Source organism: Myxine glutinosa, chromosome 5, assembly GCF_964187855.1.
Source record: "Myxine glutinosa chromosome 5, kmMyxGlut1.1, whole genome shotgun sequence".
Taxonomy (NCBI): domain Eukaryota; kingdom Metazoa; phylum Chordata; class Myxini; order Myxiniformes; family Myxinidae; genus Myxine; species Myxine glutinosa.
In genome coordinates this window covers 134,666,964-134,679,761 of record NC_136265.1, presented here as the reverse complement: position 1 = coordinate 134,679,761, position 12,798 = coordinate 134,666,964, and the positions used below count along the sequence as shown (strand labels likewise).

The 12,798-nt window shown below is 42.7% G+C and overlaps 1 protein-coding gene across 3 annotated transcripts in view; it reads left to right on the top strand.

Annotated features, from left to right (window-relative positions):
* LOC137427038 (inositol polyphosphate 5-phosphatase OCRL) overlaps positions 1-12,798 on the top strand; it is a 112,863-nt gene that overhangs the window by 63,170 nt on the left and 36,895 nt on the right. For all 3 annotated transcript variants that reach the window (XM_068116158.2, XM_068116160.2, XM_068116159.2), the window contains 6 exons: positions 5,303-5,468; positions 5,604-5,779; positions 9,795-9,857; positions 10,063-10,185; positions 10,331-10,415; positions 10,539-10,666. In XM_068116158.2, coding sequence (XP_067972259.2) covers positions 5,303-5,468; positions 5,604-5,779; positions 9,795-9,857; positions 10,063-10,185; positions 10,331-10,415; positions 10,539-10,666 — 741 coding nt within the window. The remainder of the gene's footprint in view (positions 1-5,302; positions 5,469-5,603; positions 5,780-9,794; positions 9,858-10,062; positions 10,186-10,330; positions 10,416-10,538; positions 10,667-12,798) is intronic.

The window sequence follows — 12,798 nt, the reverse complement described above, 5'->3', positions numbered from 1 at the left end:
GTTGTTTCACATCTTCTGACATGTCTCAGATACGACGCTGCACTGTGTTATTCGATAAAGACACCTGTTCAACTTTGCGAGTCTCTGCCTTGCCAAGAACCCGTTCGACAATGAGGAGGGTACAAGGCTTGATGAGTGTCTCCCCAATCGAGTGGGGTTTTTTCTTCTTTGCAATTTAAAGAGAAACTTCATAAGAAGCCTGGACAGTTGCTACATTTTGTTGTTGAAAAGCTCCTCCCTCGTCCAACTTCTGTCGCTTTAAATTTCTTTCATGCCGCTTGAAAAATTCGGGGATCCTGCTTTGCATGTTGTGCGTGATTCGTCTCGAGGTGCAACTTCAACGTGGATGGCCTCATGGATTCAGTATTCAAAACCTTGTGACACAGCACACATTGTGGTTTCTCTTGGCCAGACACGGTAATGGATGTGAATCCAAGCTTTATGTATTCGTCAAGATACTTTCTTTTTTTTACTCCCAGAAGCCATAACGTCAAATCTGCAATAGGAAAAAAACAAAACAATATCAAAAACAAAACAAAACAATATTTAATTTTTTGTTTGGTTCAAATTACCCCATGGCCCCCCGATAAATACACCATGCCCCCCCCCCAAGGGGGCCATGGCCCCCAGGTTGGGAACCACAGGGTTGGAACGTAGGAGGGAACAACGTAGGAGGAAAAGAGGTAGACCGCAGTTGAGATGGGAGGATCGTGTGAAGAGGGATATCAGGAATGTGTTGGTGGTTGGAGATAGAAAGACTTGGCAGAATACAGAGGGGAGTGGAGGAGTATTGTAGTCGAGGCAGGGCAGGAGCTTGGTACCATCGGACCTCACTCCTTATAAAGAGGAGAGGAGAACAACAAATCTGTCTATTGGAAAGATAAGGTATATTGCGTGTATTTTTTTATATTTATAGCTGCTTCATGGAAACACGTGCAGAAACTGCTCACTGTATGTTTAAACATCTAGGCGTGCAGTTGTAACACAGATGCAGTGCCCACTGTAGATAATGACAGGAATTTGGAAGTCAACCACGTTACCGGCACAATACAATTCAACAACAGGCAATTGAAGGTCATTTTCCCTGCTAGAGCGGGGGTTAGCCTTGCGGGCCCATGACAATCTCCTCCATTTTGCCCTAATTTCTACATCTCCCCTTGTTAACCCCCCTTGCCCGCATTTCTTCTTCCACCACCTCTAGCCAAGTTTTTCTCGGTCTTCCCCATCCTCTACTTCCTTCTACATTCATTTCCATCACTCTTCTCAACCAGTCACTTTCATCCTTCCTCAACACATGGCCAAACCATCTCAACCTGTTTCTCTTCACAGCATCCATCACAGGCTCTATTCCCATCATCTTTCGCAATTCATCATTTGTCTTCCTCTCTCTCAACGACACTCCGCACATCCACCGAACCATTCGCATTTCCACGATTTCCAGCCTTTGTTGCTGCTCGACGTTCATTACCCATGTCTCGCTCCCATAAAACATAACACTTCTCACACATGCAGCATACACCTTTCCCTTCAGCTTCAACGACACTCCCCTCCTCGTCAGCACGCCACTCAGTTCCCGAAACGTCTTCCATGCACATCTCACTCGAGCAACCGTTGCCGAGTCTGATCCACCTTCTCCATTCAGCACGTGTCTTAAGTAGCAAAATGTTTTCACACCTTCCAGCTTCAGGGCGTCTCCAATATCCAACTCAACATTTCCTCCATCTTGGTTACCGTTACGTTTTCCACAACAATGTTACCGGCACAATAACAAAGGATAATGTTTTGTACTCCACTGATGGGCCGGATCTGCATCCAGACCTTAACCAAAATGGAATCGTGAGGTATTTGAATAGTCGCACACTAACAAATGTGAAGGCTCTTTGATTGATCGATATTCAACCAGCAGTTGAGCATATTCCAAATTTGTGTTCATTTAGAAGATAAAACTCTAGCGATGCACAAACACACCGACACTGCACTGCAAAGCAAAATGTTCTGGCCTGTTCTGTCTGCTCTCATTCACTCTTGCTCTACTTTACCATTTACACATCCAGGATTCCAGTCTAAGAACATTCATAAATGCCCTTTCCTTTTAGAAACTACTTGTTTGCAGATTCTGTGAGAAATGGCTCGTTAACGCAAGATGGTTCATTATCTGAAAACAAACCAAAAATATCCCGAACTCTCCATCTTGTCACAAAACTTAAAGTGCAACTACAATATTAATACTTGGCACTTTTTTACGCTGCTCAACTTTTAGAATTAATATGTTGCTTCACCAATGGAGTCGACTAAAATATGAAGCTCCGAATAAAATATAAACTGACTCAATTACTGCCCCAAGAAAGTTGAAATATTGCATACTGATGCAACCCAAAGCCAACACAAAGCCATGATTGCAGAAAATCCACAGCGGCACTCGGTAGAGCGCATACCTCCGCCAGGCCGAACAGTTTGTTTTGTATCCCACTGATAGGCCGGATCTGGATTCGGACCTGAACCAAAATCTAATCGGCTTGTTCTTGTCACCTATCCAACTCATCCACCTAGTTTTGTCACAAGTCGTCCATAACTTTTTGAAATATCATGTTTTATGTCGTTTTTGGCCCTATCACTCAATGGTGAAGAATCACTTTAAAGATTAAAAAACACTCGCATCCGGATCCGGATCCGGACTCGGATCTTCACCAAGATCGAATGGATTCGTCCTTTTCAAACATCCAAACTCTCCTCCAAATTTCGGCCAAATCCGTCCACAACTTTGAGCTATCCTGTTCACAAACAGATAGACAGATGGACTTTGGTGAAAACATAACCTTCACCCACTTTAGGTGGTGGAGGTAAAAATCGCAAACTATCCGCCAATGTCCATAAATGAAAATATCTGTAAACAACGGTTGGCCGGTGGAGTTTTTCTCCCTCTACCGGGAGATTAGCGGAGCTTTGGTTGAGCTGTTCGTGCGTCACCCCCTCATCCACGGGAAGGGCAGAGTTTTGACTGCGCATAAATAAAGAGCTCCCACTGCTCACTCATTCTTCATTTAATTGATTTATTCACCTGCTTGCAGAATGCTTACTAGCATACAGTCACGTGAAAAAGTAAGTACACCCCATGTAAAGTTTTGACTTTTTCAACATATTTCAACATACAGCTATTTGATCTTCATTTCAACAATATTGAAAGATAAAGGTGATATAATATAACAAATATCATGAAACATTTACATTTTGTAGTCCATTGTATAATTTAAATAAACATAAATGCAAATTTCGCATGTGGAAAAAGTAAGTACACCCCTACATTTATCACTACTTCAAATACCTAAAATTAGAATCAGGTGCACCAGCTCAGGTGCAAATGATTAGAACATCGTTAGAGATTATCTTGGAGGAACCTGTCTTATTTAAACCTCAGACATTTCGTTTGGTTTGCTCTTTGTTGTTGAAGTGTGTGGCGTCACCATGCCTAGATCAAAAGAGCTCTCTGAGGCCTTCAGAAGGAAGGTTATAGATGCCTACGAGTCTGGGAAGGGATTTAAAAAGAGCTCCAAACAATTTGAAATCAATCATTCGACTGTCCGGAAGATCATCTAGAAGTGGAGAAGATTCCAAACAACTGCGAACTTGTTCAGGCCAGGCCGCCCCAGCAAGTTCAGCCTGAGAGCAGACCGCAAGATGCTGACAGAAGTCTCTAAGAACCCCAGAATGTCATCAAGGGACCTACAGGTAGCTCTTGCCACTGTTGATGTCAAAGTGCACGAGTCTACCATTAGAAAGAGGCTGCACAAATTTGATCTACATGGGAGGTGTGCCAGGAGGAAAGCTTTGCTGTCCAGAAAGAACATCAGGGCAAGACTAAAGTTTACCAATGAATACCTAGGCAAAGAGGAGCACTTCTGGAAGAATGTGCTCTGGACAGATGAGTCAAAGGTAGAGCTGTTTGGCTACAGTACCAGAAGACTTGTTTGGCGAAAACCAAAGACAGCATTTGACGACAAGAACCTGATACCAACTGTAAAGCATGGTGGTGGAAATATTATGGTTTGGGGCAGCTTTGCTGCATCAGGCCCTGGGCAGCTCACCAACCTAGAATCCACTATGAATTCTTCATTGTACCAGAGGGTGCTTGAGGATAATGTGAGGCCATCTGTCGGAAAGTTGAAGCTCAACTGAAGGTGGACCTTGCAACATGACAATGACCCTAAACGTACCAGTAAATCCACCAAGGAATGGCTGAAAAGAAAGAAATGGAGGGTTCTGGAATGGCCAAGTCAAAGCCCGGATCTAAATCCCATCGAGATGTTGTGGGGGGATTTGAAACGAGCTGTGCATGCAAGAAACCCCTCAAGCATCGCACAGCTGAAAGAATTCTGCATGGAGGAGTGGGCAAAAATTTCTCCCAGTCGATGTCAGAGACTGGTAGACAGTTGTAAGAAACGCCTACTTGAGCTTGTTTCTGCCAAAGGGGGCAATACCACCTATTAGAGCCAGGGGTGTACTTACTTTTTCCACATGCGAAATTTGCATTTATGTTTATTTAAATTATACAATGGACTACAAAATTTAAATGTTTCATGATATTTGTTATCTTATATCACCTTTAATTATCAATATTGTTGAAATGAAGATCAAATAGCTGTACGTTGAAATATGTTGAAAAAGTCAAAACTTTACATGGGGTGTACTTACTTTTTCACGTGACTGTATAATAAACAATTTGTTCTATATCGAAGCTTAAGTATACATGCGTTCACCATTCAGTGAACACAGTACACACCACCTTACCACCACTCGTAAAGGGTCTGTGACGCACAAACCACTGAGAGGCAGCTAGATGTGGAATTTCTCAGTCATTCCGTATGATATGCCAGGCCTGCACTGCTCTCAGTTTCTTGTGTTGAAGCAATGAAGGCTGCATGTTTTTCATTTTTAAGTACAAGCAGGCAAATGTCAAAAATTCCCTGCGTGAGGGTACGTTCAAGCTATAATTGAGGGATGGAATGCAAATCAACATTTTGAATACCACACTTTGCTACCAAATGTTTCAAATTCCATTGACTTAAATAGCAGCTCAGTGATGGCGCATTTCCACTGCCACGTTCCATTGAGAATCGCACGCCAATCAGGAGCCGGAATCGATGGTTTTCCTGCCTTCTTGTTGCTGAAAAACATGGCACACAACGTCTGCCTGTATGGTGTAAATATTATTTTAGAGTCGATCTAATTGTTTTTATATCATTCATTCAGCCTCCATTCTTCCCGCACCACCATTCATTTTTTCTTCTTCTGTTTTTATTCGCAGTTTGTATTTGAAAACGTAAAGTTCTTACAGCTGCAGGTGCAGACACTGGAAATCATAAATGATGGGCAAGTTCCATGTCAGTTCGAGTTCATATGCAAGTTGGATGAAACCCTGTACTGCAAACCGTGGCTGAAGGTTTCCCCAAACCGAGGCATCTTGCACCGCGGTACGTGACCGTACGGCTCCAACGTATATCTGCAAGTTTCTCAAACTGCTTTGTGTTTTTTGTTCTGCTATATCTCTCTCTTTACCTGTGCTGTTGAATCGTACTGGATATTTGATATGACACCTTGCCCTGTAGGAGAGAACGTGCAGGTGGAGCTAGAGGTGTTTGTGAACAAGGACACAGCCCCGAGGCTGAATGCCGGAGTCGACTCGCTCGATGATATTCTGATCTTGCACCTCGCAGGTGGCAAAGATTACTTCATCACCATTGCTGGATCCTACCTACCAAGTTGCTTTGGCTGCTCAATTCAGGTACTACTCTGTTCAGTCTATTATTCCATCCCTTCCTTGATATATATATATATATATATATATATATATATATATATATATATATATATATCTTCATCTTCATCTTCATCTTCATCTTCATCTTCATCTTCATCTTCATCTTCATCTTCATCTTCATCTTCATCTTCATCTTCATCTTCATCGTTGCCCATCTTCCTCCTCTTTGTTTCCCATCTTCTTCCTCTTTTTTGTTACCCATCTTCCTCCTCTTTATTGTTTCCCATCTTCCTCCTCTTTATTGTTTCCCATCTTCCTCCTCTTTATTGTTTCCCATCTTCCTCCTCTTTATTGTTTCCCATCTTCCTCCTCTTTATTGTTTCCCATCTTCCTCCTCTTTATTGTTTCCCATCCTCCTCCTCTTTATTGTTTCCCATCTTCTTCCTCTTTATTGTTTCCCATCTTCCTCCTCTTCATTGTTTCCCATCTTCCTCCTCTTTATTGTTACCCATCCTCCTCATCTTCATTGTTTCCCATCTTCCTCCTCTTTATTGTTTCCCATCTTCCTCCTCTTCATTGTTTCCCATCTTCCGCCTCTTCATTGTTTCCCATCTTCCTCCTATTCATTGTTTCCCATCCTCCTCCTCTTTATTGTTTCCCATCCTCCTCTTTATTGTTTCCCATCCTCCTCCTCTTTATTGTTTCCCATCCTCCTCCTCTTTATTGTTTCCCATCCTCCTCCTCTTTATTGTTCCCCATCCTCCTCCTCTTTATTGTTTCCCATCCTCCTCCTCTTTAATGTTTCCCATCCATCCTACTCTTTATTGTTTCCCATCCATCCTACTCTTTATTGTTTCCCATCCATCCTACTCTTTGTTTCCCATCCTCCTCCTCTTTATTGTTTCCCATCCTCCTCCTCTTTATTGTTTCCCATCCTCCTCCTCTTTATTGTTTCCCATCCTCCTCCTCTTTATTGTTTCCCATCCTCCTCCTCTTTATTGTTTCCCATCCTCCCCCTCTTTATTGTTTCCCATCTTCCTCCTATTCATTGTTTCCCATCCTCCTCCTCTTTATTGTTTCCCATCCTCCTCTTTATTGTTTCCCATCCTCCTCTTTATTGTTTCCCATCCTCCTCCTCTTTATTGTTTCCCATCCTCCTCCTCTTTATTGTTTCCCATCCTCCCCCTCTTTATTGTTTCCCATCCTCCCCCTCTTTATTGTTTCCCATCCTCCTCCTCTTTATTGTTTCCCATCCTCCTCCTCTTTATTGTTTCCCATCCTCCTCCTCTTTATTGTTTCCCATCTTCCTCCTCTTTATTGTTTCCCATCTTCCTCCTCTTTATTGTTTCCCATCCTCCTCCTCTTTATTGTTTCCCATCCTCCTCATCTTCATTGTTTCCCATCCTCCTCCTCTTCATTGTTTCCCATCTTCCTCCTCTTCATTGTTACCCATCTTCCTCCTCTTTATTGTTTCCCATCTTCCTCCTCTTTATTGTTTCCCATCCTCCTCCTCTTTATTGTTTCCCATCCTCCTCATCTTCATTGTTTCCCATCCTCCTCCTCTTCATTGTTTCCCATCTTCCTCCTCTTCATTGTTACCCATCTTCCTCCTCTTTATTCTTTCCCATCCTTCTCCTCTTTATTGTTTCCCATCCTTCTCCTCTTTATTGTTTCCCATCCTCCTCCTCTTTATTGTTTCCCATCCTCCTCCTCTTTATTGTTTCCCATCCTCCTCCTCCTCTTTATTGTTTCCCATTCTCCTCTTTATTGTTTCCCATTCTCCTCTTTATTGTTTCCCATTCTCCTCTTTATCGTTTCCCATCCTCCTCCTCTTTATTGTTTCCCATCCTCCTCCTCTTTATTGTTTCCCATCCTCCTCCTCTTTATTGTTTCCCATCCATCCTACTCTTTATTGTTTCCCATCCTCCTCCTCTTTATTGTTTCCCATCCTCCTCCTCTTTATTGTTTCCCATCATCCTCCTCCTCTTTATTGTTTCCCATTCTCCTCTTTATTGTTTCCCATTCTCCTCTTTATCGTTTCCCATCCTCCTCCTCTTTATTGTTTCCCATCCTCCTCCTCTTTATTGTTTCCCATCCTCCTCCTCTTTATTGTTTCCCATTCTCCTCTTTATTGTTTCCCATCCTTCTCCTCTTTATTGTTTCCCATCCTTCCAACATCTAAACAACATCTTGATGTCTTGACATCTGCACTTCTAGTTGATTCACAGAACACTTTTGAAATGCTTTTTACCCTTTATAATACCGACCACGTATACGACCCCTGTGGAATCCTAGGCGACCATGCTCTGCTGTTGAATAAAGAAGTCATCCTTAGACCTCGTGTTCCATGGTTTGCGGATGCCCTTTGAAAAGCCAATCAGGATCTAAGGAAAACTGAATGTAGCTCTTAAGTCAGATCTTCAGGTTCATAAGAAGATGTGCTAAAGTCAATGTAAAGCATACAATAAATTACTTCATTGCTGAAAGTAATAAAGTATTTTTATTTATTTATTTATTGCTGAAAGCCCCTGTATTGTCCATCTTTATCCCGTGTACCCCGCCCCAGCCCTCTCCCTTCCACAGATCTCCCAATGTCCTTGTTCCCTACTGTTGTTGTGCTTCCCTCTCTCCCCTTGTTGTCTCCTGCTTCCTTTATTATATGTTTTATGTGTTAGCTCTTATACGAGCCTCAACTAAGTATACCTAAAATAAAAAAGCATGTTAACCTTTGGGTGACCCAAAACATTCTTGCATGAAATGATTCTAAGATGGAAATCATCCCTTTTTCCTCAAAGTCCATCTCGTCGCAGTGCCTCATCCACTGACCGTGATGTTGGAGATGTTGACGTGTCTCCTGTTCATGCAAGAAGCCTTGGTGACGTCATGGATAATCACCTAACCATGAAATAACAAATTAAGAATGTTTGCTGCTCTGTCACTGCAGCAATTCGATGCATTGGGCAGATTCAGAACTATCTTGCGAAGAAAGCTGCACTATTTTTTTGGGTCCACTCGTTTGTTGCCAGCTGATTCGATGTCTGTTACAGCCTGATTTATGGTCTGCCACAATCTGACGTCCATCAGCAACAACGTGTACTAAACTGCTGCTCAAATTATTGAGAAAGTTCCATGAATCTCAGATCATCTGTTTGGGCTTTCTCCACTGTCTTTCTATTGAGAATAGAATCGTTTTTTAAGATCCTCCTACTCACCTATGAAGCACAAACCAACATGAACCAGGCCTCCATAATGGACATGATCATCCCGTATGTAGCAGCACACACTTTGAGATCTACAGCCCAATCCCTCCTCAGTGTCCCAAAAGTCTCAACTCGTTACTGTGGTGACCGAATATTTGAAGTAGCTGCTCCAACTCTATGGAATTCACTCTGTCTACACATCCATCCGTCAAGCAGCCAGTCCACACATTTTTAAAACATTGCTCAAAACACATCTTTTCAACAAACTAGATTGCATTCCCGATGTTACTGGCCCAGTTTGCCTTTCTGAAATAAACGTCGGTTTGTGTGAATATAGGTAATTTTAATTTATTTTATTTGTGAAGCATGTAGAGTATATCAAATTATCATAATGCGCTATATAAACCGAGTATTATTATTATTGTTGGTGTTATTCTTCCTTGTTGCTCCGCACCATTTGCTCACACATAAAATGCTTTATTTCCACCTTTAAGTCGGTCGGAATGCTACCTGGCATATTGTGGGCTTGTTTGGGATGGCCACCTGCCGTGTCATTCCCTAAGAACAGAAGTGCAGCCTGTTGATGGCTTTTGGTTGATAACAGCTCCAAGTCGTGTTTTTTTCTTTTCTTTTTGTTATGCTGTCACGTTAAGTTAACGTGAAACATCCACTTGTAGATGCGCATCACATGTAGTTTGAATAGCTATGCCGCAGTAATTTCTGTCATCGCATAATTTGCAGGGGAAAACATAGCACTGGTATCTTGGGTTTGTGCAACATTATATGAACTATTTTAAAACCAAAACTTATTCTTCCTCTCCTCCCTCTTCCCCAACTAGGCTCTGTGCCTTATGCGAGAACCCATTCGAGAAGTTCCACCTGACACCTTGATGAACCATCTGGTGAGGTCTGCATGGGATGCACCTGTCGATGTTTGGGGACATTTTCTTTTATGTTGAGGTTCCTGAAATGTTCAGGTGGAATGGGGTTTCTTTATTTATTTTGGACATAGCAGAATTTGAGCATCGTACATGTCTCATTAATTACTTAACTTGTTGAGCACCTTTTCCTGAGCACCTTGTGTGTATTGATTTGTCTGTGGCGTAGGGACAGATGACTTCTGCTTCTGACATATCAGCCAGGAATTCTTTGTTGAAAGAAGATGCACTAGATGTGCCCAAAGAGATCTGGATGATGGTCGACCACCTGTTTCGCAATGCCTGCCAGCAGGTAGTTCCATGGTCTTCTGCACTGTTTTTTGCCCGAACCGTGACGGTGGGGATTTGCAACAACAAAGGGGCTCTTTTTAAATCCTTTGTCTGCTTGGTCCATAAGTGTGGCTTCAAAAGTGTTTAAATCCCATTGTCATCTTTAGGAGGATCTGTTCCAACAACCAGGCCTACGCTCCGAGATTGAGGAGATCCGAGATGCGTTGGACACCGGATTCCCAGAATCGCTGCGTATCCTTCACTACGCATGGCATTCTATTTGCCTTTGTCATGGCTTCGCAGAGATGCCATGTTATAATTTACGTTAGGGACACTAATGTCACCGCTGGTCTTCTTTGACTTCTGTTTTGCTAGCTGGCAGCAATCACTCTGTTGCTGAGGCTTTGCTGATCTTTTTGGAGGCGCTACCCGAGCCAGTAATATGTTACGAGCTATACACTCGAGTCGTCGAAGCTTCAGGAAACTCCATGCTAAGTAAACAGGTTGGTGACTTTCACTGCTTTATGAATGATTATTTTAAGCCTTAAATGTCCCAGTCATGTTATAACTTTCATTATTTTTTCAAACTGGAGAAAAGGAATGAAAATTGAGTGTAGTTCACCTGGTGAGTTTTTCAAAAGGTTGGTGGTTTCTTCTGTAAATTGCAGTACAACTGTTATTTTTATTATGTGTACGAGCAGTTTTCTCACCCTTCGGGTGGGTTGTGTGTTGTGAAAATCAACCAGATCCACAACTTTGTCCCATAGGTAGGTTTAATCTCAATTAGATCTTTGGCATCATCCTGTAAAAATACAATCATGCAATAGATATCAGGATCTCGGTATCATACAGAGGGGTCCGATAATAATAGTCAAAGCAAGCGAGTCTAGTATATATGTGCGAGTCTAGCATATACATACCATTCAAGACTACATGTAAAGTAAATGTCACAGGAGTGGCTAGGCGTCGCGGACGTCCCAGGTTTTATAGACGCCCTTCAGTGGCTGAAGCGAGTAACTCTCCTGGGTTCAACCTTGGTATAATTTCACTACATTGTGTATGCCAGTTGTTTTTCTGAATAAGGTGTGTGCGTGTGCATGCCACACATACACAGACGCAATTTCAAAACATCATCCCGTTTCAGCCCTTCAACATCAATACTGTCAGCTAAGGTGGGCCAACAGGGGCACATATACCTCCACATGCAGCAACTGCACTTGGATGCGCACGTACCACCAGTCAGCGAGAACGCAAACTTACAATAACAAAACACCAGCTTCCATTCCCAGAATCCACAGCACCAAAATAACATTGTGGAACACCCAACCAACCACCCCCCCTCATAATATACACCACTCAACAACAAAACAGACAAGAATACACACACACACACACACACACACACACACACACACACACCACCCACACGACCAACCAACCACCCACCCTTACAACATACACCGCTCAACAGAAACACAATGCCACAACACCATCACAGAAACACAACACCTTGCAGTGTCCATATGTTTTATACCTCGCCCACCTCCCCCCCAAGCCCTCTCCCTCCCACATTTCTCTCGATGTCCCTGCTCTCTCATGTTAGCATCTGCGTCTCTCATGCTCTCTCATGTGTTTGTGTCCTTCCCCCTCTCTCCCCATCTTGTCTACCGCTCCCCTTATTTTGTGTTTTATGTGTCAGTTTGACGTTTTGTGTGATTAATGTTAGCTCTTTCACGAGCCTCGATCTTGCATACAAAAAAACAAAAAACAAAAAAAAACAAACGCAACCAACCAACTAGCCTCATAGCATACACTGCTCAAAACAACAACCATACACACAACTTTTGGGGACGCCTCTTTGTGGAGGTTGTACCCCTGCCATCTGGTCTGGTATATTACAACAAACACCGCTCAACAGACACACAATGCAAAAACACACACACAACCAACCAACTAGCCTCATAGCATACACTGCTCAAAACAACAACCATACACACAACCTTTGGGGACGCCTCTATGTGGTGGTTGTACCCCCCCCCCCCCCCCAAAGCAAGTCGAGGGCAAAATCATCCCCATTCTTCCCTGCTGCCTGCCTCTCTCCTCTCTCCTCTCTCCTCTTTCCTGTCTCTTCCTTGTCTCTTCCTTGTCTCTTCTCTGTCTCTTCTCTGTCTCTTTTCTCTGTCTCACTCCACTCTCTCACTCTGTCACGGCCCTGACTTTATGAAGACAGGGGTACACCATCTTGAATGTGGGGGGATCTTTGGGTCGTTCCTGCGAGATCGATCAGCTTTCTCTGTGCCACGGACTTGTTTGAGAGAACTGTCTGGGGCAATACAACAGCAACAACAACAACCATACACACATATCTCCATTTCTCTTCAACACTCAGTCACTACCCTTTTTGGGGTTGAAAGAACCAACACCCAATCACCCTCAACCTACACCATTCAACTTGCCTCCATAAACTTCCTCCAAATCCAAAGTGAGCCTTTCAAGGTAACCTAGGCCACTCTCTCACATATTCTCCTTCTTTCTGTTCCACACATACCAAGTCGAGGAATTGCATGTATGTATGTATGTATGTATGTATATATATATATATATATATATATATATATATATATATATATATATA